Below are 27,277 nucleotides of genomic sequence, written 5' to 3' on the forward strand. Positions count from 1 at the left end.
AACAACCAAAGACATTGAGACGGTTAACACAAAGCAAAATGATTTTAGTAACATCTCTCTATACAAACTTTTTTTTATATGAATACAAACCTTTCTTGGTGGCAACCTTGACTAAACCCTTAAAAAGGCATTTAGAGAAGGTAATGAAATGCAGAAACAACACATTTTCAGGATATTGTTTGGCTACATTCCTGTCTTATCCGACTGAGTCTTGGTGGCAGCTCCTACCTTTGAAATTCGGTCGGATTCTGGCGTCGTAACCCGAGACTTTGCCCATGAGCTTGTCCAGGAACTCGGAGGGCGGCATCGGGGAGGCAGCTTTCCTCGCCGCAGCTTCTTTCGACGCCGCCAGGCTGCAAGACAAGAGGGGTAAATTCGGTTAAAGAGAGGGAGAGCGCGATGTGTGCGAGGGCTGCGATCGGATCGTAATGAGAGAGAGAACTTTTGACAGGCGGAGATCAACATTCTTTGTCCGAGTTGTTGAGATTCACATCCAAAACAATTCATCATCGACAACAGCAGCCTGGCAGTGATACGAGCACCCGAGAGAAAAAAGGGTTAAAGGTCACAGCAGCCTGACAACAGAGCGATCATATAAACTGTCCTCTCCGGACGAAGCTGCTGCATCGGTCTTTTCTTTAAATGGCCCAAAAAAACTCGATTTACTGCAAAGATGTCACAAAATGTGCACCTGAACTCCTGGAAATGAGTTTATTACAGGCGCTGCACGACTGGGTGTCACACAAAAATCCAACTAATAAAGTCAAAATTGTACAGAGCTCATAATAAGAGAGCCCAGCCGCCAGAAGAAAATGTTTTCTGCAAACCACAAATACATTTGCACATTTAAAATATATCAAATTAACGTTTCTGAATGTATGTAGTATATAAGCTGACTGTCATTTGGAGGTGGAGGGGACTGTGGATAGCGTGACACATCGGTAAGAACTGAAGACTACGGTTTGAGGCAAAAAACAAAAAAGAAAACTTGAAAAGCTGCGTTTTCTGCAACATTTTGGCTCCAAACCCGTTTATTTTTAAGTGGCCCGTCACTGTGTTAGATTGTGGCATCAAAAGTTGGTATTTTAAGTCATACTATGATATTTTTCATACCACAATCAAAAGTTTTTTGTGCCTATATGTAATCGTACGTTAACGACAGCAAAGTTTCAACAGGTCTGCTAAATAATACTGTACAAACGTTACATATTCATGGCTTGAAAAAGTGCAAAATGTCAACATTTTTTTGGCAAGAGAAAATTCATAATGACATGATTCAGACTGCTGCTTTACACCTTCTCGTCAAAATATGTCACTTCTAGCTCCAAATCCCGTGATCCATGATGCATGTGTGCAACCAACACGTGTTGAATTTTGCACCAGTGTACAGTTTACTGGTACTGCGTTCTTATCCTCTGTGTGAGTTGTATTTCTCTTTTTTCTTGACATTTCTCTTGTCTGTTACCTGCCGAGGGACTATGGATGTTAATCAGCAGCTAACTCCGGCATGTTTACATTTGTATTTTACACTTATGTTCAATAATATGCCGTACCCCATTTAAATAAACATTAAATATAAAAATATAAATCTAAAAATCCAAGATAGCAGCAGCCAAAATGCCAAACTTAAGGCTTCTAAATGGGAGTCCAAACATTAACGGGTGATGTCATCATGGCTACATCCATGTAAAAAAGAAAACACAGGCTATGATTAAGATGCAAAAATTACAAGTTTAGTATTTGGTACCAGTATTAGACCCTGAACGCCATTAATTATCCAATCATTGTTTACGTCTCTTGACTCCTGGAGGTGTTTTGCATTGAGAAAAAAGTCAGAATCTGCCGACACAAAGGCTTCAGGTAAGATGAATTTATCATCATTTAAATTTATGTAGTTTTATTTAATGTAATTAAAAAATGATAAAATAAAAATGAGCGTGACGCGTTAGTTAAACACACTTTGTCTCTTACAGCCGTGATTCAGACTAACTCGTCTAACCAGCTGTGTGTCCTGCTGAGTGCCACATTGATTTCACATTAAGGCCGTGGTATTTGCACAGCTGACTTCTTTACCTTATTAAGGCCGTCATGCTCATTAGATGATCTCTCTGCATAATGTCAAATCCCCAGTGCGGCCTTTAGCCCGCAGACATACGATGACTCCAGCGCCAACAGTCAATAACACACACACACTCACACGAACACACACACACACACACACACACTCGATATGATGGAGTGAGCCAGAGTATCCAGACAGCGTGTGTACTTGAACGTTACGGCCAAAGAAACATTCTGAAAAATAAACCGACTGCATCAATAAGAGGGAAAAGATGAGAGTTCGTTAATTGGCTCCCTCGTTGGCGCCCTCGACACCTCAGCCGTAAAACATGTTTGACTTGTTGCATACGGTCAATGTCAATGTCAGCTCGATACGCAATATGGTCCGTTTCTTTCACACACACTCGCAGATATGCCGGCCAGCTCGATGGACCCAAAATGAATTACAAAAACAGTTTGGTGAAGCAGCGTTCTGTATTTTACGCACCATCAGCCTAAAAAAATATGAGAAGCAACTTCTGTAGATAATTTTAAGAAGCAGCTCAAGATGCATTTCGATGCTTTTGCTTTTCATTAATCCCAACTTCTATTTATCTTTCATCGCAAATTATGCTTCATACTTCTTATACACTAGTTTTATACCTTTAATGCCCTTTACTGTTTTTACTTTTGTTGTTTAACTGTTTTTATTCTATTTTATTTTTTATTTGTTTTCCACCTCTGGCCTGTCTGCAACTTATTTCCAGAGTTATGATATACATGTGCTGTATTATTTTATTTTAATTTATTTTATTTTTTTATGAAAAGGTGCTATACAAATAAAGACTGCTATTGTTGTTATTATTATCATCATTATTATTATTATTATTATTATCATCATTATTATTATTATTATTATTATTATTATTATCATCACTATCATCATCATCATTATTATTATTATTATTATTATTATTATTATTATTATGAATTCTTAAGCCAAAATAGCCAATATTATGTATTTCGAGGTCAGTGTGACCTTTGACCTCAGAACAGCAGATTCTTATCAGTTCATCTTTGAGCCCAGGTGGACGTTTGTGCCAAATTTAAAGAAATTCCCTCACGTCTTTCTGGCCTCGCTATCACCAGAGCGGTGGCATAAAAAAAGTCTTCACTTTCCGAAATGTCCCGAGTTTCCACAAAAGGATCCTCATTCTGCAAAAACATTCCCTTCTTTCAAATTACCTTTTTTTTCCCAAAACCTCCTTAAATTCAAGGTCTGAAACTTAAATATGTCCTCACAAAAACAGAAGTGCTAACGTGTCCTCACTGGATTTTGTAGTTTAAAACACATTTAAACATTTTGTGTGATTTAGCTACAAAGCAAACATTTTAAGGTTGATTTTTGGAATTGATCTCAGCAGAAAACTCAAGGCTTTATGTTTTTTGTTCAATAGTTGTGTGTCTCTGATCCACTGGTGTGATCCTCAGTTACTGATGTTGCTTTTATTTCTTGTGTTTCGGGCTGCGGGAGCGTCTGAAGGAGACGAGTCCGGGGATTTGAAATGAAATCCTTTGCTGCTTGAGTGAGATTGAAAGTGAACTGACAGTGACTTCATTCTGAGCGAGGACTGAGCTGACCCGTGGCCTTACAGTGGGGCCGCATTAGCGGCCACTTGTAGTGCGGTTTGTATTTGATTGCATCATTTCTCGCTGCGCCCGGAGAAAGAGCACGGACAGCAGGGCTATAAATAAGCTGCTGTACTGACCCATTTCATTTGGCTACAGCTTCACAACGAGCGTTTTAACCAACAAGACACGGGGAGAACTTTCTCGCATTTTCACCGAGTCAGTTTTAAACTCTGAATGAATGCAGTGATCAGACGGGGAAATATATGTTTTAATACAACTATTTTAGAGCTGCGGCTCAGTCACCATGAGAAAATGTTGGCGTCGTTTGCTTTGGAAACCGTGTTATATTTGTACTAGGGCTGCACAGCAGAAGCACTTTCCTTATTTGATTATTTGTAAAATTAATAATGAATCGATGAAAAAAACAAACAAACATGAAAATGTTGCTTAATTCAAACAATACTTAATGTTTTTTTGCCTCATTCAAAGCTCACAGCAACATACAGCACTGCAACGCCTGTCCATTAATCAAGTTCACAAGTTCGATTAAATTCTTGACGACCAATTAATCGACTGTCAGTTGATCATCATCCCTAATTTGTACATTTTTCATGCATCAAATCAATGTGACGTCAATGACCTGAACTGTCAGCTGGAGGTGGACGAGAGACGCAGCTCTTCAGCTCTTTAGGGTGTTTATTAGTGATCGGTCGGCGTGTTTTCACCACAGATAGTGAACCGAAAAGTGACACTGTTGGCACAAAAACTGGCAGAAATATCGCTGTGATAGTGGCAAAAAAGCCGCTGTTTTTTTAAGAGTCATCGCTGCCTTTCTGCAACCAAATGAGGGTGATTTTTAGTAACTCATTACTGTTTTTCCACCCAGGACAAGACCACGAAATGGATGTTTTTATTGAGACATCGCTTCGTTTCCTGCCTGGATTACGCTACCATAAATGTATTGATTTAAATCACTGTATTTCCTGCAGTGCCACAAAAAGCAGTTTTTTTTACCGAAACATCTCTGCCTCTGGGACATGACTGCTTTTTCTGTCAGGATTAAGCCACCAAAAGCAGGTATTTGAGTCAAAACATGCCCTTTTCATATCCATAACCAAATGTTTTTTTTTGTTTGTTTTTTTTACAGGTTGACAGTGGTTTAACAACTCGAGCTCATCCAAAAACTTTTTCCGTCTTTTGTTGACTTCTTTAAACTTTGTTCGGTTTGTGTCAAATTTCCCAACATAAAACATGTCCAGCTGAATTTTTGTGAAACATGAAATATTCTCGATGCTTCGTGCATAATTTATACACTCTTGTGTGATTAAAAATTCTCAGAATTAATATTTTACTGAATTTAAGAATCACAGCTCCAGCATTAGAGCATGTAGCCACAGAATTGGACACAAGTATAAAATTAAAAAAAAAGAAGCTAGTTGAAGAAATGAAGAGTTAAAAAGTCAAAAAATCCATTAATATGATAATAAATGATCATTATTAAAGCACAGGAGGAAGTAGAAAGCCTGATAACAAAGTGTCACTTATTTTAGGTTCGGCTCGCTCGTCATTCACTCTGCTGATCAAAATCCTCTTTGAACATTTGAGCCTAAACATGACTCATAAAAATGTATTAATATGAATGAAACATTTATTCGAAGCCTAATAGGAATTTTTCGGACATTAATGTTTTATCTTTTTTCTGCTCGGGCCAAACTTTGACGGAGAGAGGAGAAGTTATGGGCTGTGTTTATGACGAATAATTCATTTTGGTGCTGGAACATTTTCACTTTGCAGCACTCAGACGTCCAGTGAAGCAGCAGTCAGTCTCCGCCGCCGCGACGTCCTCCGCTCGCCTCAGCTGTCGGTATCAATGATTGAAAACTGACAGAAGTGTTTCCAGAGGAAGTTGATTTCAGGCTACAGAGTTTGACAACGTGAACTGACTTCTCTTTTTTTGTTTTGCTCGAGTTTTTAGACTTTTTCAAGTTCAGAAAGAGACAAAAACCTGCATCTGACCTCTTGACCTCCAATGAAAGTCTGAAACATTTGAACAAAAAAGCAACACAGAGTGCTAAATTGAGACTTAAAATTATTCAGCCATTAGCTGTAGCTCCTGATGAGTGCGAGGGAGGACAGCATCGCCCGCATTAATCTCTCATAAATTAAAATGACAGGCGATACAGTCGATCGCGCTTAAATTTTCACCTTCTAAATGTAAAACCGCTAAGCGTGACTTTCAATATGGTAAACGGTGACGCGCGGCATGATAAATGGCGCCATTAGCAATTCATAAACACGTAATGCAGTCGACGCTGTTGCTTTATCAGGAAACTGCTGATCAGAATCACAGCGCGACGGGTGAAAACGCGAATCATGGAGCCGACGTGATCGGAAAACTAAGAAAAACGGGGGCCGGCCCCCTCGTTAGTCCTCGTGTCGTGATGTGTTCATGAACGCAGGCAGAGTGTGTAGACGCAACATCACACTGTTGTCCTTCTGCTACAAAACCGTCCACATACACGCAATACACACACATAAACACACACGCGCGCACACACACACACCGACCTTCCAAGCAACTCGCCCTCATCAGTGAAAAACATCGGAAAACAAATCATGCAGGGCAGCGAGGAGACAGTGGGAGGAGGGTGGTGTGTGTGTGTGTGTGTGTGTGTGTGTGTGTGTGTGTGTGTGTGTGTGTGTGAGGGGGGAGAAGAGGAGGAGGAGGAGGAGGAGGAGGAGGAGAGCAATAAATGAATTTTGGCTGCTGTCTCCGTCCACGCTGTTAGCAGCCGCTCAGGTCACCCTGCTGTCAGGCGACGGTGGACTCGGGGTGTCTGAGGGGCCGAAGGAACCTTTTTTTTTAAAAGGCACCAGCTGCGTGTGGTGGGTAGGTGGGATGGGGATCAAAACCTGGTTCCACTGAGGACCCGGTTCCGCTTTTTTTCATAACCAGAAAATCAATAACGTTTGGCCTAATCCACACTGCTGTCGAGACCCGTCCAAAACGTCACATCTCGAGTCGAGTCATTTAAATCCACTCACTCGTCTGCAGGCTTCATCAAAATAAAGATAAATGCAGAATATTCAACTGTCTTTGGGATAAAAAAAAAAAAAAAAAAATCTTTAACTCACACACTGGCACACTTCATCATCTTCACCCAAACTCAAGTCCAGTCAGATAAAAACAGCAATCCAGAATAAGAGCTGGTTAGCTGAATAAACGATGCTGCATAAGGTTTCATTATGATGTGTTCAAGGTCGGCTCAGAAAAATGACTAGTAGGCAAAGGTCAATAAAACATGACTTGTTCAAATGTAACATCAGGAAAAAGAAATTTAAGTTTTGGGCGAGAAACGTGAATAATACAGATGTTGGTGAGAGAAATTTGTTTTCTCAGCAACATAAAATGAGACTAAAAACTCAAATTGTCTTTCGATGTGAGAGGAGTCGGTCTTTCTTTTAAAAGTCTTCTTGTGAACGGTAAGCACTACAAGCCACCACATGTCATCGTCTTCACTGGAAGGAAACAGTATCATGTTTTCTCCACCAAAGGGACATCTAACAGGACACTGAGGGGGGCACTGGGGGGGCACATCGGAGGCAGCTACCAGTGGCGGTGGCGGTCGTGCAGTCTCCCTCCGTCTGCAGCATTAAACAACGCCGCAACAACGATGATGTTATAAACGAGCATAAATCACGGCGCTGATAATGACACTATAATGATCAGAACTGAGGATATTGATGACGGCGCTGAAAATGAGCTGACGTGACATAAATAACAAAAATAAATAACACTGATGTGATTCTGTGTCTCATGAATGATAATGACGCTGTTCAGGGAAAATAATGAGCTAAATGCTGCGAGAACGTGATCTCACATCTCCATATTCTTACAGTGTATGAAACCGGCTCAAATGCTGTGTCTCTGTGTGTCTCTGTGTGTCTCTCTGTGTGTGTGTGTGTGTGTGTGTGTGTGTGTGTGTGTGTGTGTCTCTGTGTCTCTGTGTGTCTCTGTGTGTGTGTGTCTCTGTGTGTGTGTGTGTGTGTGTGTGTGTGTGTGTGTGTGTCTCTGTGTCTCTGTGTGTGTGTGTGTCTCTGTGTGTGTGTGTGTGTGTGTGTGTGTGTGTGTGTGTGTGTGTCTCTGTGTGTCCGCAGCTAACAAATGAGGCCATGCTCTCTCTCTCTCTCTCTCTGTCTCTCTGTCTCTCTGTGTCTCTGTGTCTCTCTGTCTCTCTCTGTCTCTCTCTGTCTCTCTCTGTCTCTGTCTCTGTCTCTCTCTGTCTCTCTCTCTCTCTCTCTCTCTCTCTCTCTCTCTCTCTCTCTCTCTCTCTGTCTGTCTCTCTCTGTCTCTGTCTCTCTGTCTCTGTCTCTCTGTCTCTCTTTGTCTCTGTCTCTGTCTCTCTCTCTGTCTCTCTCTCTCTCTGTCTCTCTCTGTCTCTCTCTGTCTCTGTCTCTCTCTGTCTCTCTCTGTCTCTGTCTCTGTCTCTCTGTCTCTCTCTGTCTCTGTCTCTCTCTGTCTCTCTCTGTTTCTCTCTGTCTCTGTCTCTCTGTCTCTGTCTCTCTCTGTCTCTCTCTGTCTCTCTCTGTCTCTGTCTCTCTCTGTCTCTCTCTGTCTCTCTGTGAAATGATGACAGTGATGCTGATGATGCCGTAATGATCGTAAATCACGACACTCGTAATCATGTTATAACCTTCCTGAGTGATGATGTTGATGGTCAGACTGAAATACTGAATCGCATCATAATGTCACAGCAGGTCCTGATTCTGATGAATGTTACAGTGACGACTGCGTGTTAATTTGTTAACCTTTTGCTTTCGTTAGGTTGTAGCGTGCTAAATACGCATTCATTTATATATATTTATTGCTCTTTTATGCAGAATTTCTCTCTCTGTTTTGTAGTTGCACTATCTTGAGAAGTAAACTTTTTAAGTCATGAAACACATGCAGAGATCTCATCTTTAAAAATAAAGTTATTTTTCTGTTTGCAGCAGAGTGGATATGCAAAAATCAGCTATATGTTCTTTGCTGTATTTCATGCTAAAAAGTTTTGGAGGGACGGAGATGCATCAGTCACATTGACATTGACATTTAAATTAAATTCACAACCTACACTCACATCAGCATGTGTAAAAGCTACTTCCGTCCACAGCGTAAAACACTGATTTCATAATAAAGGCTCTAATTATTCTCTATTCTTTTATTCCGTATTTTGAGAAAAAAAAACAGTGTGATTCCTTTTGTAATTTTTTCTTCTTTTTTTTATCCTCAAAGTAAACAATGTCTGTATTAATTTTGTAAATGCATTGATCATCTTCAATCTGCATTTGCATATTTACTAATAATTGCTATATTTGTATATAATTATTTGTGCAAATTTAGCCCACGTAATAAAACGCTTTAAACAATAAAGGCTCTGAAATTCTTAGACTCCGAAGTCTTTTTGGCTTTTCTATTGGCCGGCATCCATGTCACATGACTGCTATGTGACATTATGAAACCAAACACAATGTCCATTATATTTTAAGATACTTTTGGCATTAATATACATTTTGATAACACTTCTGGGGAAAAAAGTGCATTTTATTTTCATAATCTTCATTCAGTGAATGCATGTGAACTTTAGTTTGTTGGTTTTTATGAAGATGATTTCAGGTCTTGCAAGAAAGTTAATGAATTATGTCTTAATAACTAGCAAACTACAAATAATATACATTCACTCACAAAGACATAATGAAAAAAGGGTAAAAATTTCTTACTAGAAATGTTAAAACTATCTAAAAAATAAAGCACTTTCTGCCCACTGACAATAAAGTTAATGTCTGCTGTTTTCTTTTGTTTTTACATAAAAACAGTCATGTAACACAGAAACAGGCCAATTGAAAAGAACATGCAAAAAAAAAAGTCTTAAAAACTGAAGGCTGTTATTGTACAGCTAATATGTTTTCCACTGTGGATCAACGTAAGTATTAGTGGGTTTAAAATAATTATTTCCGTGCAGGATTTTAAAGGTGTTTTGGCTTTTCTGTTGGTAAAGTGTTCAATATTAAAGATCTGGCATCGGTTTATGTGAGTCTGGGAGAATAAGTCCAGGTCTGGAGTCACAGCGCGGACAAACACAGTTAGAGGGACTAAATGACAAACAGTCTCGCAGTGTGTGAGGGGTTTTGAGTCAGGCTGCTGCCTCATGATTCAGTCTGAGTCTGCTGGAAAACAGACGAATCTGGAGCAAATAAACATGTTGATGGAGGCACGCTTTGGGCCAATCAGGACCAAGATACATCAAGGTTTTGTAACATTTGTGGCCTTTCAAACTCTGAAATTTTGACCTTTTCATTGCTGAACTCCCATTTGGGAGGTGGGTAATTTTTTAAATGCCAGTGCACAGAGCCAACATTTGTCACACCTCAAAGTTTGATCAGAGTCGAGCCAGAGGTGCCGCACATGTCACATTCAAGAAAAAGCCTGAGATGACGGCGCTACACTGAGGCCCAAAAAAGATGTGGGACATTTAAAGTTTTAAAAATAAACTCTTTGAAACCTGGATCAACATCAGTTTTCTTGTATACACTTTTCAGAATTATTTAAACCTCTGAAACTTCATCAAATTGGTTTAATTTTTTCATGGAGAAAAAAGGCAATAAGCAACTATGCATGAAATTCCCTGAAAACTGGAAAAAAAGAATCAGTATAAGGGGACAAAAATAATCTGAAATAAGCTTTAAAGAGAGAGAGAACATCAACAGAAAATTATCAAATAACTGGAGAGACATAAATTAGATCTATAATAATAATAATAATATATTGATAATTATATGTTTGAAAAAAGGGCACAGAAAATAAGTATATATTTAATTATTATTATTTTTTATTTTATTATTTTATTTTTTGTTCTTTTACTTTTTTTTGCAAAGTAATTTTCCTATTTATTTTCTATTTTTTTATTTCTAATTTATAAAACCAATCACGCCAAATTGCTTCAGCAAAACAAATTTCTTTCATAATCATATAAAACACCCTCAACATGGTCAACATCAGCATCAACATCATCGTCAAACAACAAAGGTCAAAGGTCACGCTGCATCAGTGATGCTGGAAGAATCGTGTAGGAGAGAAGTTCAGGAAAAGAAAAGGAAAACAGTGACTAAGGAGAGACGCGACGTGTCTTTACTTCCTGTCTTTCTGCTCGTCATCATGACAAACAGAAAAACAAACTGCAGTTATTTACACCCGAGTCCTCCATGACCTCAAATTTGACATCATTTGATTCCGGATGTGCTTTTTGAAATGTGATGCCAAAATAATAATTTAAAAAATGCATCAGTGCCATATTTGGAGACTCCTGTACGTCATGAGCAGAGTTCCCTCCAGCTGTCCTTGTTGTGGGGACAGAAGGTCACATGTCTGCAGGACAGCGCTGCACTTTCCTTGTCAACCATCTAAGATAAAAAACCTAATTTGGATTTTTTTTTTTTTGCTCTCACACACGACATGATCTGATCTCACATTTTGACACGAGAGCAAGACGAGCTCACAATCTGCCTGGATTTTGCTTTTTATCCTCTTTGCCAAAATATATTTTGAGTTGACTTACTGTCCAATTTCAACATCATGAGCACCCATAATTTACACTTCCTGGGAACAGTTTCCTGTATTACACATGATTGGACTGTATGAAAATGCAAAACATGCAACAATCCAGTAACTGTCAATGATAGCCCAAATTTCGACAAAAATTACATAATTGCTCTTGGTTTGCAGTCTACCTGACACCTCCTGGAAAACTTGGTCTTGCCTTGGTTATTGGTTGCTCAAATAAATCATCAGGTTAAAGAGGTTTAGGGCCTTTTGGCTTAAAATACCCAGTTTTGGTGTCACTATGCCGATACTAAGCACAGCGAAAGGTCACTAAAAAATCCACATTTAGTGCCCAAAAAGCCGCTTTGGGCGAAAAATCTCGGCGTCACACCAACACGTTTTCATCCAACGTCGTCACATGTTGACGCTGTGGACTTCTGCGTCTACATATTACACTCTGGGTATCTCCTGCGTCTGCTGCTGACGTTCAGGGATGACACGACTGCCGCCGGGATGTCAACAAAAGCACAGGGTGAGATTTTGCTGCAAAATCAGAGTTATGTTTTGGCAACAAAAGCACACGGCAACCAACGCAGGGACGTCAACAAAAGCACACGGCAACCAACGCAGGGACGTCAACAAAAGCACACGGCAACCAACGCAGGGACGTCAACAAAAGCACACGGCAACCAACACAGGGACGTTAACAACACCGTGACAGGTCTTTATAAGCGTCTACATGGGCTGGTTCCCTCTTATTTGTGTACATCCATGTAGGGCTAGACCCAAATATTTGGCTATCCAGGTATTTGTTGATTGGGTAAGTATTTGGTTTTCAATTTGGGCATTCGGATATTCTCTCTTTTGCACAGCACAAATGTCATTTCAGAGTTTCTGATCACACACACACAGTGTTTAAAAACGCCGCCCCCCTCTTCATGGAATAACATACAGAAGAACCTGAAATTGTCTGAGCTGATTTTTAATCGGGGAATTTGAGTCACTTTTAAAGGATCCAGAAAACAGCACTCTTGGTCAATGTGATTGCTAATTCTCGCTGAAATTAAAAAATTGCACATAATGTATTTGATAATTTTGTGTTGCATTTTATTTGGACGCTCGTTTTTATACTGCCCTCTTGGCCAAGTCGCCCTTGAAAAAGAGATTTTAAATCTCTATGAGTCTTTTACCTGGTTAAATAAAGGTTATATCTAATTTCTTTTGGCAGCTGGGCTGATTATCACAGTACCTCACTTGAAAAATGAGCAATACTCTCAGCTGATACTCATATTTCATTTGCATCCAATAAAACAAAGCACTGGATGCATGTGTCGCACAGAAATTTTAAACACTAATCAAGTCATTTTCTTTTTTTTAGGAAATGGACAGCTGAGAGCCTCCACAGCTCTCAGCTTTCATATGTAATTGTTACAAAAAGCAAAACACAAAGAGCACGGCTACTGCTCTCAGACTTCCACTTGTCCTCGTATTAATCACAAAGCAGCTCTGAATACCGTTTAATGATATTACATTTATTAAAATCATGTAGAGTGTGATTGTGTTAGCTGTGAAAATGGTCTCAGATGACTGTGACCACTCAGATTAAATCAATTACATTTCCATAAGTGATTGCCCAGTCCAGATGATGTCTGTTTAAACGTCTAAGTGCTCTCTTGTTGATGCGTCCCTGAGCTCACACCGGTGACTGACGAGAGCCAGTCCAGTGAATTGATGATTACGACGCTTGTCAATAGGTTATCAGAGGCGAACAACCTCAGATGTCCCCGGAGAATCAGTATGGACAACCTGGAGGAGGGCGCCGTCTCTAAAGCGTCAATGATCAGATAATGGACCGCTCCCAAAACTGCAGAGCTCACACGCTGCGAATCGATCAATGAGAAGACATCAGGGTTTTTTTTTGAGGCCCATCACACTTCATCCAATTCTTTTCTCTGTGACGGCAAATTAGGTGGATCAGAGATTATCTTGGCGCCAATAATTCCCACTGCGACGTGACGAATCTGAGCTTAATCCTCTTTATAACGACGACAAGTGGGAGTGTGATAGGATCAAGCTCAGAAAGGAAAAAAAAACACATTTCTGTTGTTTGGGTGCAGAGCTCGCCGCCGACGTGGTACAATGAAGCATAAGAGGCATGTGAAATGCCTTTTTAAATTAGCATTGAACAAACACAGTGCTCGGATGATGACGGTGCAATCAGATTAGTCACAGACTGGGATTACACCAGTGTGTCCTCAACACACAGATAATTTCCTCTGGACATGCAGCACGGGACAACGCTTCAGGCTGAATTACAATGACACTACCAGATACAGAAAAGGGGGGGTGGCCTCTTGTAGCCTCTCAGCCTCTAAGTGTTGGAGGACTCTGAGGCATGCTTCTCGACCCCCTGACCTCGCTCTCTGTGCTTTGTGTGTGCAGCCTCCTAACATCCAGCACAGTGCACTCAGCACGCTCCACATTACAGCTGATAATATTTTGCAAACGCAAATACTGCATCAAAACTGCATCACCAGCCGCGATAATAATAATCGGTCTAATAATCAGCCAGGTCGACTTCAGGTGATAAACCAGGTTTGAATCTGAACCGACCAAACAGAGAAAATGCAAAAAGAAGTCAGAGTGAGAGACACATTTCAGTAATATCCACCTCTGTGTGCTCTGCTACTCACAAAACACATATTCATCGGGTCGAAGAGCCAAACGTCTGCCAGGTGTCTGCTCCATTTGCATAAACACTTGGCTTATACATCAGATCGGTGCTTTTAAAAGCCCACCTGCTTTAACCCTTGAGGCTCGCTTTAACGTCACACACACTTATACCACTCTGCACGAGAAAAGCACTTTTTAAAATCAGGCTTAAAAAAATTTTCTAGATTAATATTATCTTCTACATTTATTGATTTTTTTAACCAACATCAGCCCTAATCATAAAGATCAAATATTAATTATTTTTCAAGTTTTTAGATGAAAATAACACAAAAATTGATTCTTTATTAAAAATTGATTATGATTATTATCTGTATACTACATGCAAAGTACTGCAGTGTGAGTGCAGTGTCAAAAATGTCAGTTTGAAAGGGTTTCAATGGAGCATTTTTTGACCTTAACAGTCTGAATGTAGCTGGTTTCCACAGTGTATTTTAGACTTGTTGTAGGAGCTGAGCTGGAAATCCACAGATTAAACAAAAATGCACAATCTTGCCAAAATGTATGCCATATGCATGAACACAGCCAAAATGGTGAAAAAAAGAAGAATGAAAGGTCATAATATGTGCCAAAAAGTCAGTAAAGGTGAATATTATCGCAAACAGTTCACACTGTAAATGAATCTGACTCATGTTTCTATGAATAAACTAGTTACCGGAAAGTTCCACCTCCCTCTCTGACTGAGACATTACTGATACAGGAGAAAGAAGCAGTAATATCTGCTTTAAATTCAAAACACCGTCAGCGTTCGAGTCACGTTGCCGTTTTTTGTGGAGCTCTATTTTCCAGGTGTGGAGGTGGGAGGTTTTGTACACATGCACACACATACATGAATGAAAAACATACACAATCAACACATTTAAAGTCCTGCAGAGCAATATTCATCCTGACTCAAAAAAACAGAAAACGCCAACAACAACAACATCTCAGCGCTCGCCCTGATTCTCTAAAATAAGCTTTTCTGGGGAGCTGATCTCGTTTAGGGGGGGCCGAGCGCCCCGTAGCTATCCCAAATCCTGCACATCCGCAACAACTACAGGACAGCATGTGTGAGAAAGTGAAGTGAAAAAGTGGAAAAAGGAGTTCTTTGTGTGTCATTTCACTTGATTTCTCACCTACAGGGACAATCTCTCCAGCTGTGGCCACCCAGGAAACATCTTTTCCAATATTCCTCCTAACGCTGAGTGTGTAGTTTTTAGAGGTCCAGATGCAACACGACAGCTTCAACATCCCAGCAGCGACCATCAGCACAGTGAAACTGGAATGAGCCTTTTCACTGAGGACACTGAAGACGTGTCACAGCAGGAGGAGGACAGGTGAGGGTTAATTATGTTAACGATGACTCTACTTATGCCTTCCATGCACAAGACTTTGACTTTAAATTCATATTTAAATTAAATATGATTTTAAATCCTTTTAAATATTCTTTTTATCTTTGCACCTCTAGTCTGCACATTTGCTCTTTTAAGTTTTTATTTTCAGTTATTAATTTTACTTGTTATATCTTTTCTCTTTACTCTCTTATTAAAAGTCTCTATCCTTCCATATGTTTTTTATTGTATTGATCTGTAAAGCACTTTGAATCGCCCTGTGTATTTTTTGAGTTTTTGTTTTGCTCCTAGTGGAAAACATTACACTGAACTCTCTTAAAGAAATATAACATGCACGTGCAGCGTCCACCATGTGCTAGTGTTGACATCACGGTAGTGTCAGCAGCAAATACAGAAGGATCCCCAGACCATAATATGTAGACGTGGACTTCCACTGCAAAGCGGCAACATGTGACGACTTGAGATGACCATCACTCTAAAAACAAACTGCATGTTTTAGTGCCACCACTGTAAAGGGCTGCATGTATACCCAAACTGTTGGTGCTATTTTTGATCTTGTCAACACGTTATGATTTGCTGATAGTGAGGTTTTTGTGTTGTGCTTTGGCTTGAATATGTTCTTTTCTTCATCTTGTGTTACACATCTTTGCAGCAACATCTCTGGCAATTTTACGATATGGCAAAATATGAGACTTTGGATGAGAACGTGTTGAACTTTCTTATGTAAACAAACATGCATGTAAACACGTCATCATGAGGATTACGGTCATTTTCTTACATGATAAGATTAGTGGATAACAGGATTATTGTGATAGGCCTGCACAGTAGCCACTTCACAGTTAGTGGTTGCACGAGGGTTTGGCAGACTGAAATCTTTGGCTTGAGGTCAAAGGTTCCACCAAAGACGCAAATATAAAAAATTTAAAATGCTGATATACTGTTGTCAACACCTGGACATAACAAAAGGCAAAATAAGACTTTAGTCTGAAAGAGATGATTAAGATGTGAAGTAAGTGAAAGAAAATACTGCAGGGAGCAATTTAGGAGAAATCCAGACATCTCAAAGGGAAACGCCACCAATTTAAAACTGCACCTCTATAGAGTTGAGGAAATAGTTAACATCAAAGCACTAAAGATATCCTAACTTTAGTCCCCAAAACCCAGAGCATAACATAAAAATGTTAGTAAATATCCCATCATATAAAACTGCATCACGATTCAAGGGATGATTCAGTATATATCATTTTTTTTAAAAATATATATATTTATTTTACCATCTAAAAACACTGTGGCATCATGACAAAAAACTGGCATTTAAATAATATCTAAATTGAATATTTGATATTTATGATTAGAACTGAGTGTGAGTATTTGACACTGCACAAGAAAATAATGTAGAAAAATCAATGCTTCAAATAATTGACATATCCCAGGCTATGATAGTCACAAAAGAAATCTACTTTGCATGTAGTATACTGGAAATAATGATTTTTTGGGGGGTTGTTTTTGTCATCTAAAAACATAGTGCCATGATGACAAAAACCTGTTTTTTTAAGAGTTAAAATTCTGAAAATTAATAAATATTTAATATTTATTATTAGGACTGACATTGGTTAAAAAATAAAGTCAATAAAAGTAGAAAATAATATTAATTTATAATATTTTTAAAGCTTGATTTTGAAAAGCACATTTTGTGCACAGAGCGATACAAGTGGACCCCAAGGGTTAAACTGGGCGTAATATGTAAATACACACACACACACACACACACACACACACACTGGAAAGGGGCCACTGTGGACTGAAGTGTTTCACAATAGACTGTTGTAACCGCCAATAGTCCAAAGCCGTCGGCGGCCTCTCCATCTGCTCTCGTTGATAATCTCCCCTCTGAGCGTCCTTTTCTCCGGGATGCCGTGATCAAAGTTCGGATTTGCTTTAATTATTCCAGATCAATGCTGGCCGTGGCTACTTTGGAGACGCGTGGCCAACGCTGAGGCAGCAAAGCAGAGGGAAAAACAGCTGAGTCGTCCGGTGCCAGCGTCTAATATGCACACAGCGAGGAGAGGGGAGAAAGCGAGAGCGAGGTGTGGGCTAATGCAAGGCTCCGATCATTAGCCCTAAGTGTTCCTCATTATGTTCCTAAAGCCTCTGAAGACCTGGATCCCTAATTGATCTCATCCTGGCATTTAGCAACACTCAGGAAAGCAAAGGACTGCTCGCTCCCCCACTGGCACAAACAGATAGGCCGCCTGCTCGCTGCAAATGAAGGCCTGATACTCGGATGGCTGAGCTGCGTCACACACTCCACTGCTCCAACAACACCAGCAGAAAAAAAGTCACATTTTCACATTCACGGGGCAAAAAGTCAAACGCCCTCGCTCCGATTTTTCTGGTCCATTCTGAAGCGATTTTTCCTGAACTATTTGCAGAGCAGATAATCGGGTAAACACTCGCTGTGTCTGTGGTCGCTGCAGAGGCTCCTGTTGGCCTGTGTTTTCTGCTCCTGCTGCCTCGGTGGTGCCAACATTTCTAACATGCTGCAAACTCAGTGGTTTTCTGTTTAAAATCTGCTTTCTCAGCCAGAATGCTCCGGAAATATTTACACACAGGCTCACATGAGTGACCACAGTGTCCACCGGGGACATGAAATGCATTCATGTGTGCACACTTCAGGAGTAAACTTACTTTATAAAAAAAAAAAACAGTCACAAAAATTAACAAAAATTTAATTAAAACAGACCACAGTGAATTCTGACGTCCACGACCTGCTGGGCCACTATTAACCCTTCTCACTGCTGTGTATAGTCATCTATGCACATACTGCTGTGTGGTGAAACACGAGTATTAAACTGAAATAACCAAGTCACTGGGACTAGATTTTGAACTACAAGGGCTACAACAACAGGTAATAAAGCAGGATCCACCACGGCCAAAGTCCACAGCGCTGTGCCAGCGCTGAAGAAAGGATTGAAAGCACCCAAATTATTCTGCTGGCTTGTTTGTATTTCTTTAAACCAATCACAATCATCTTGGATGGCGCTAATCCTGGGCTGCAGCAACAGTGCTCTTGTGAAACAAAGACAGAGCCAGGGCTGGGCGATATGGCTTTAAAACAATATTGTGATATTGTGAGGCTTTACTGCCATACACAATATAAACCTCAATATTTTTAATATAACTACTAAAATCCTAAATTACTGAATGAACTGCAGTTATAAAAAGGTACTATAATATACATTTCAAATGTTGGCACTGAGAATTTTCCCCCCAGTGGGCAGAAGAGATGGCATTTTCAAAAAATGACTCTGAGGAAACCCATTACAAAAGTTTGCATTTTCAGGCCCCCAAAACGCCGTTGTCGTGTGAACGAAATGCAAAACCACAACCTAAGTTTAACATTTCATGCAAGAAGCAGTGCCATGTTAACAGCCCTTTAGCTGTTGTTGTTGTTGTCATACATTGAAGCTTTACATTTCTTTATGTTTTAGCGACGCTGTGGTAACCATGGCTAGCTTAAGGCGCAAAAAAATGTATAGTAAGAAGAAAATCATGTTTATGCTTAAAATACCCAGTATTTGTAGTACCATCCTTTCTGGAAATACAGCAACAAGTTGGTAAAAACAGGCTAAAAAGACACAATGACTCAGTAACTTTTTTTTTTTTTTGGTTGTTGGTGTTGAAGACTGGTCTGCAGCCTAAGTGACACGTCAGTCAGTTCATATACTACGTCACTTTAGAAACAATGAAACGATATGATACAGATTAATTTAACGTATTCATGGTTTGCAGAAATGTACAATGTCAAAATTTTCTTCTGGCAACTGGACCGAGCCATATGATAAACTTTGTGTGACTCCATTAAAAGTTTGATAAGTGATGCAAAAATTAAGATTTTTATGCAGTTACACTGTAGATAAACAGAATTGTGTAGGCTGAGTCATAACCTTTTAAATTATGGTAATCAATCAACGTACACTTCATACAGCTGCTGCAGGTTTGGTCCAGCCTACGAAAAGCACAAACACTGCCGATGGTTTGGGGTTTGATTCCCATTGGAAGCTGCAGTGTTAAAAATGCATGCAGTCACGGTGCTGTGAGGCACTCTGGATACTTTGGAGTCCACAAACTTCAATAAGTTTCATGTGATATTAAAGCTGCTAAAATTAAAAAGCTTTGAGGGCACGTTGGAAATGAAATTTGAGGTCTATATTTAAATCCCCAAACAGCAGAAATTTGCACAGTTTCAGTCCCAGAGGGCTGCGGCGCGCTCAGACATGAAGCCTCAGCAGGTTTCATATTCAGCCGTCTGTATTTCAATAAAAACATTTAATAACATCTGCAAACAAATACATACATTATTTGTCAGGATTAATTCTAAGTGTTGTAATTATGAATTCTTTATTTGATTTTACGTCTTATTTTATTGCTTTTTTGTCATTAGATTAAGTTTCATTTTTTTAAGAGTTTGATTACTTTTAAACTGGGAAACTTTTTGAAATTTAAGCAATAAGATTGGACAGTTTTAAGATTCATTTCTGAACAACAGCACGCAGCAGTGACATGATAGAGGCCGGTTAAACTGCTGGTTCATGTAACTCTTGAACTATCACAAACTTAACAGATTAATTACTTGTTTTGTATCTTAAAGGGTTCTGAATCAGTTGTCTGCACACAGTTTGTGACTGCTGAGCCAGCAGCTAACGGTGCTAACTCCATAAACAGCACTAAACAGCAACTTATCAACAGAATATGAAGAAGTTAGCAGTTTTGACTTAACGTCAAAGATGTTTATGTACTGATTTGTCGAGGTATCTACTGAAATCAGCATGCTAACCAGCTGGCCCCGGTCCGTCCTGTCCCATAATGCCACTGGTACCTCGAGAGGCGACAACGTGTCATTGTAGTGTCAGCCTGTTCTCACTCTGCACTCATAAAACAGCCCCACTTTGTCAGCGCTTTTGGCGAAAGTGCATAACAGCAGAAGCCTGCTTTTGCATGAGCATGTAACACCACTGGACGGCGTCAGCTGAGAACTTCGCAGTGTTATTATACGCCAGCTGAAGGCCAGATGTAAACATAACCACATGCAGCGTCACCCCACCATATGCATTTGTTGACAGCACGGTAGCAGCATTGCAGAACGTAAACAGCAGACGCAGAGGGATACGTAGAGCATAATATGTAGCCACAGGAGTCCACTGCAAAGTGGCAACGTGAACATGTTGGTTTTGTTATCGACTGCTAACTTTTTAGTATCTCAACATGACTAGTCTGTATAGTTTTTAATTTTTTTAAAAGTAAATGTAACATTTGGCAAGCATCAGTTTAAAACATGACCTGATTGTCATACACTTGCTTCCAAATTTGAAATCATCAAGAAAAGGAAACATCTGAAAAAAACGCTTAATTTAATGTTAACATCGCTGAAATCTGATAACGTGATACTGACCGCACAGGGAATGATCATTAAACTGGGTTTGTAAAAAAAAAAAAAAACCCCAAAAACATTTGAACTGAAATTAGAAAACATGTTGAGGTCTCTTCCTTGTCTCTCTCCGTCTTTCTAAACGGCCTCTAACAGAACAGAGCGTACTCGTCTGTATTCTGTCCAACTTTAATTACAGGAATGTATCTCAAAAACATTTCCAGGAATTCACCTTCTGTGTAACTGAGTTACAGCTCTGAAGGCTCATTGATAATATACTCTGGTTATTTATGGTGCAAATCTGTCTCTGTCTGCTAATCAATAATGTATTATCATACATCAAGTTTTGGAAATGAACCTGCCCAGAAGTTAATTATTGTAGAGATGGTAGCGAACTGCGAGCAGTCGATGCTTTTTCATTAGAGGACTCGAGAGATTGATCACATAAAAATATATATATATGTTATGATTTGTTATGATGGGAGATGTGAGTGATAAATACGGGCCGGGTACCAGCAGAACAAATGAAAGAGCCTGAGGGGAGCTTCATAAATAACACAGTCGCTTTAATTTGGCTGAAGCTGGAGTGTATGCTAACTGACACTGGATGATTTCTGAGAGGGGCGGCTGGCAGGGGAGCGTGCTGAGCTCTCCACCTTCCTGTAGAGTCCTTGAGCAACACTATAAATCCCAGACAGCTCCAGAGGCTCCCTTCTGTAGCCGACCCTGATCCTTGAACTCTAACCCTGACTTCCTGTTTACTACAGCAAGAAAAAAAGACAGATTTGTCCCTCGGGGGATCAGAAGAGGATTACAGAAGTTTGAATTAACTGCAACAATTTACAGGGTTCCTACAGCCTGAGGCAATTCAGATTTGAGACATTTTTAGACTTTTTAATGTCAACTGGAATTAAATTTAGGACACTGAAGAAAATAAAAGTTAAATACTTAGGGCCCAATTTTGCCCAAATGTTTATGGTAATACAAAATCTGACCGCATGTGCGTCACTTAGTGTTCACGCCATCCAGCATCGACCTCCCAGTGACACAGTCAGCTTATATACTACGACATCTTAGAAACGATACGATACAATACCATCCAATACGATACGATACAAGACAATGATGCCATACCACACTGTTTGTTTGTGCTTTTATGTTGCTAGGAAAATCAGATCTTACAATACTGAATTACACGTGAAATCTGTACGATAAAAACTCAACTGAACTAAGCAGTGTTCACAGCATGACAACAGAGGCCTCACCTTCCTTTTCAGCAACATTTATCAACCCAACAACCAGAAAAAAGTTGGCAATCTGTAAACCACATGTGTTACATTTGTACGTTTAATCATTATGGATAACATGTGATTAGGTTTAGGCACAAAAACCACTTGGTTATGGTTTTTAAAAACCTTAAGATCTGGTTATAGTGGCACAATCACGACTGGACAAGCCGGCAATGTCTAGATAAACTATGATCCTTTGTCTTGTGCTACTATCTAGTAGGGAACGTAGCAATGTCTCAGTAAAAAAAGAGCCATTTTTTGTAGCACAGACCCGGTGGAATAACTGCGACAAGCCACTAAAAATCCACCACTTCAACAGCTCTGTGGTTAACAAGGTTAGGTTTAGGCACAAACATCAGTTTGTTACAGTTTGTTACAGTTTAGTAAAAGATGTTTGGGTTTAAAAAAAATACATTTTGGTGGTACACTCACGGCTGGAGAAACCGTTGATGTGTTGCTGAAAACCAAAAGCTTTTCATGGTACAGCACACAGTCGTAAGACATGGACAGGTCTGGGGAGGGGGATCGAAACCCGGTTCTATTGAGGACCTAGTTCCCCTTTTTTCGAAACCCGAGAATCCATAACGTTTGAGTTTATCAATACTGCTGCCTCATACTTTGGGTCCTAAATGTAACATTACATCTCAGGTCGAGTCACATCATTTAAATCCAATCACTAGTCCTAAAACATCAATTGTCCAACAGGTATTAAACTAAGCCGAGAAGAAATCTGGTGGTCACGGTGGGATCACAGCCTCTGTGGTGAAGCACATCAACACTGTGCATAAAATTACACGTAAATGCTGTACTTTCGACTGTCTTTGGCTTTAAAAAAATATATATAACTCCGTCATTTCTATCACAAAATATGATCACAAAGTAAAGACAAAAATATCAGATCAGTCAAGTGTCGGTCAAGTCTCGGGTCTTTAGTTTGGTGACTCTAGTCCAAGTCTCAAGTGTGCAGCTTTGGTTCGCACAAAAACTCTGATATGATATAAAAGCAGCGACAGTTTTCTATTTTCCCCAGTGAAAAAAAAGCACCAGAGAAACAAGATTTTTTTCTCTTATTTTTCACTTCAGGTTTGACCTTGCACTTCACAGAAACAACCCAGAACAAAGACTCTTTTCTTCTCATTATGTTCCAAGTTCTAGGTCGAAACTTACAATCTGGTTGTAGGAAAACAGAGCCGGCGAGCGGCGACGTGACTGTAAATCCCGATGACAGCCAACACTGAGTCACAACACTTATCCAGCTAATGAATGCCACAACTAGAAATGCTACACGGAAGTGAAATATCACTCAAGGTAACATGACATTCAACGAGTCATTCTGTCACAGCTGTGGTTTTTTCAGACCGTCTAACCTTTCATTTAATGAACAAACAGCCAGGACCTTCAGTCTTTGCTAAGTCACTGTGTTCTCTGTAAAAAGTCAATTCTGTCCCAATTTCAATCCTGCCCGCTCAGGATAAGGACTTTTATTTAATATCGAGACTCAACAGCGTCTGACATCCAGGGCTTCTTTACTTGACATAATTTACGAGAGCCGACGAATGACCTTCTCTAAATCGCCAAATTTCAACATCAATTTATTTCATGAACTGGGAGAGTCGGATTTAATTTACCCTGTGGTGTGATGAAGGTGTGTGTGTGTGTGTGTGTGTGTGTGTGTGTAGTGGTGTGTAGAGATCCCCACATGCAGCTGCGTTTTCAAGGCCAGCTCAAGGTTACCCTCCAGCAGCAGACAGGTAAACGGCAACAGCCTCGACTAAATATTCACCTCGCACATAGAAATTATAGATCGCATTGTCCCTTTAGATTTTGCATACATTTTCCCGTTCAGCAGCTATTCGATACACGTAAAGATCTTTGGCTTAAAGGTGAAATGTTTAGATTACATGTTTATACGGACTGCTCGCTGTTTCCACATGACTGAATAAAGAGTTTAATTGAATATACACTCAATCCATAGAGGGAAAGGTCACTCTCTGCACATTTTGTTCAGTAAGATGAATAGTCTGCATACTGAGGGGCTGTTGCACGCCTGTGTGCATAGTAACCAGAGAGGCGATCAATCTGCGTTATCACAGCGAGGCGGATGTGAAATGAGCAAAGCACCTGATCAAAAGAGGGAAAAAGTGACGTGTGTTTGTTTCTGTGGAGAAGCCGAGCTCCCGGAAACCTGCGGATGTTTTATTTGTTGCGGTTACACTGCGACAAACGAAGCAGTAAAAGCACACAGAGCCTCGACGTAAATCACCTCCAACGCCTGATTTAACCCTCTGAAACCTGCAGCAGCGTCACTTTGCTTGTACTACTTTTTAGATGATTTTCACAGGTATTTCAACCTTTGAATCCAGAGCAAAGTGGTATGATAACATGGAAAAATCTTCCATAAACTGTAAGAAATTAATAGATTTACAAACTTTAAACTGGAGGAAAAATTCAATGAATAAAAAAGAAACGAGCTATGGAAAACTATATTTTTAATTATTATAATTACATAATTAAAATTATATTACAAAATCATTAGATTTTTGGGTTTTTTTTTTCAAATTTATTTTTCTGATTTTTCTTTTTTGTTTTATTATGAATTTTCAGGTCAGTTATTTAAAATTTTGGGTCATTTAATCTTTTGTCACTATTGCCTTATCACCATATATTTGAAAGAAATCAAGCCTATTTGCTAAGGTTTCAAAGGGTTAACTTTGGTATTTGTCACAGTTTGTCATAATTTTAAAATTATTATCATGTTTATGTAATTGTTATGATTTTAAGCACTTTTTAAACTTTATTTCCTATTTTGTTTTGTCTTTTTCTTCATAATTTCAGGTAATTTTCTTGTACTTTTTATAAATTTCTTGCTATTTTAGGGGGGTAATTTCTTCTTTCCTTCCTCTTTGCCTTCCTCTTGTGTTTTAGAAAGACATCAAGCCTATTTGCTCAGGTTTCAAAGGGTTAAAGAAAAAACAATAAAGCCCATACTGGCCTTCCTCCACTCCTGCACAACTGTGAGATAATAAATTGAGTATATAATTGTATCTAAATCAGCAATTATGAATTTCCCTTGAGACACACTCGTGGTAAAGTATACACATGCTCCAGTTTTAGCTTAAACCTCTTTTCCAGACACATCACAAAACACACACACACAAAAAAATTAATGGCTCAAAAACATGCATACATGAGCACAAACGTAGAAATATCCGGGCGAACACACACAGACGTCATGTTGCAGAGGAGGGAGCCTTTCCCAAAGCTTCCTGTTCTAACGTCAGAAATTCTGCTGCTCCAACAACAACCTCCCGCCTGCCAGAAAAGCAATAAGGCAAAGATGTCAATGGCTGTTCAAAGGCCTGTCAATCATTCTGACTGACTGATTGGTATTCCTGATGGTCATGGTTTTGTGCGTCGGCATTCTCTAAACGTAACGCAGACTGGTTTGATTAATCGCTCCTGCCTGAACGGTCGATGGAAGCGGACGAGGCCCGAGGAGATCGTCATGTTCACCTTGTGCACCCCGAGCCTGTTCCTGAGCTGTGATTCTGCCTCAGGTACGGACCCAAAAACAGTCGCATGGTCAGTGGCGTAGCGGAGGGTGTATGTAGGTATACCCTTCTGTTTTTATGGCCATTAAAGAAGTATTCACATATATAAGTGGTCAAAAGGTTATTGGCCTGGCCGATATTTGACATTTATTTTAATGATCACTGATAAAATTAATTAATAAAAAAGTGCAAGAAAAGTATCATTATGGAAGGAACTTTGTCGAATCTCATGGAGATATTTCTATTTTAAAAAAGTTGCTGGGAACTTGTTGTATATGAAAAGTTTCAGTTTTTAATAATATTTGTTAAAGGCATTAAACAAAGTTTTATGTTTGCTATATTCCAAATTCTAAATATTGACAGAAAGATTTTCATTTTTACTGTAATGCGTGTCAGTTCCAAATATCGGTTATCTCACATACTTCTAATAATCTGTATTAGTATCGGCCCTAAAAAAACTATACCAGTTAACCCCGAAAAAGAGACTCCTCACATGAATCTCAGCCGTCTATGCAGTTAGACAGCTGCAAATACTTTTTAAATCGCTGCTCCATGACCAGAGAAAACAGAGAAAATGACTTTGGCATTGGCTTTGGCTCAAAATGTAGAAAAACCCCCCCAAAAAAACAGAATATATCAGACCAATAAACATAATAGAACTTTGTTCATTTGCAAGATACCGGCCAGCCACATCTCGAACTACAGGTAAACCTAAGCTACAACGTGTTTCTGTTTTTCAGAAACACACAACTAATTTGTGTAAACTTACCAACCCAAAACATTCACAGTTTTTGGGGTCAGCGAAGCGAATCACATCACAACTCTTCCTAAAAATGTCTGTCGTCTTAAAAGATCCAAATGCTGAATTTGACTGGGGCTGTGTCAGACTCAGAATCTGATTTGTATGTTTAGTACGTATATTCGGCAACTCGTTTTGTTTTTGACAAAAAGTTTTAAAGTCTGAACAAACTCTGTGTTACGTTCTGCGTGACAGCAGCATTCACGTCATGTAGCAAACAAGCTAGCGGTGCTAACAACGGGCCGTTAATGTGCAACAATATTTTTTGCCGACACTATTAACTTGCTGTGAGCTGTAATTTCACCACTTCTTCACCTCAAGGTGCAGTGTCTCTCTCTTCATCGGTGCTGCTGCGTGCATGTCTGCAACTGCTTGTACCAAAGAGGAGCGTTAAAGTCAAGAGAGCTCACTCTGCAGCAAAATCTGGGGACCAAAATGTCCCCTTAGTGAACATAAAAAATGAATGCTCAGTCGACTGAGGGTCTCCAACTGATGGCTCTCTGACTTTTAAGGGGCATCCCTAAATTTGACACAAAATGACTCATACAGGATGTTTTTTCAAGTGTAAATACACACTCGCAACATGCTAATCCTTTAAACGTGTCTCTGTTTTGTGGGTAGGGGGATTTAAATTCGTACTGTAAAATTTTTGAACACATTAACCACTCAGTAATGTGATGTAATGAGATTACTTCTTACATCATCCATTTTTAATAAAATAAAGAGGTCAGATATCAGTTCCAGTTGTTCAAACCAGTGACAGCGTTTTGAAATCTGGTTCTTCGTTTTGCTCAGAAAGTTATCCCTCCTGATCTAAAAACTTTGGTAAATAGAAGTTGAGATGTGCTGGCAACAGGAGAAGTGATCTCACATTCTTGGCACATTCTTTCAGTCGTCT

General features: G+C 39.5%; 1 protein-coding gene across 6 annotated transcripts in view; it reads right to left on the reverse strand.

The window, feature by feature from the left end:
- The window catches only part of glra1 (glycine receptor, alpha 1), a 148,132-nt gene that overhangs the window by 111,522 nt on the left and 9,333 nt on the right, over nt 1-27,277 (reverse strand). For all 6 annotated transcript variants that reach the window (XM_088080724.1, XM_088080723.1, XM_088080722.1 and 3 more), the window contains exon 2: nt 229-353. In XM_088080724.1, the coding sequence (XP_087936850.1) occupies nt 229-307 (79 nt within the window). In that variant the 5' untranslated portion in view covers nt 308-353. The remainder of the gene's footprint in view (nt 1-228; nt 354-27,277) is intronic.

The sequence above is a fragment of the Plectropomus leopardus genome, chromosome 8 (genome assembly GCF_026936395.1).
Source record: "Plectropomus leopardus strain MGB_pleo_1.0 chromosome 8, ASM2693639v1, whole genome shotgun sequence".
NCBI classification, from domain to species: domain Eukaryota; kingdom Metazoa; phylum Chordata; class Actinopteri; order Perciformes; family Serranidae; genus Plectropomus; species Plectropomus leopardus.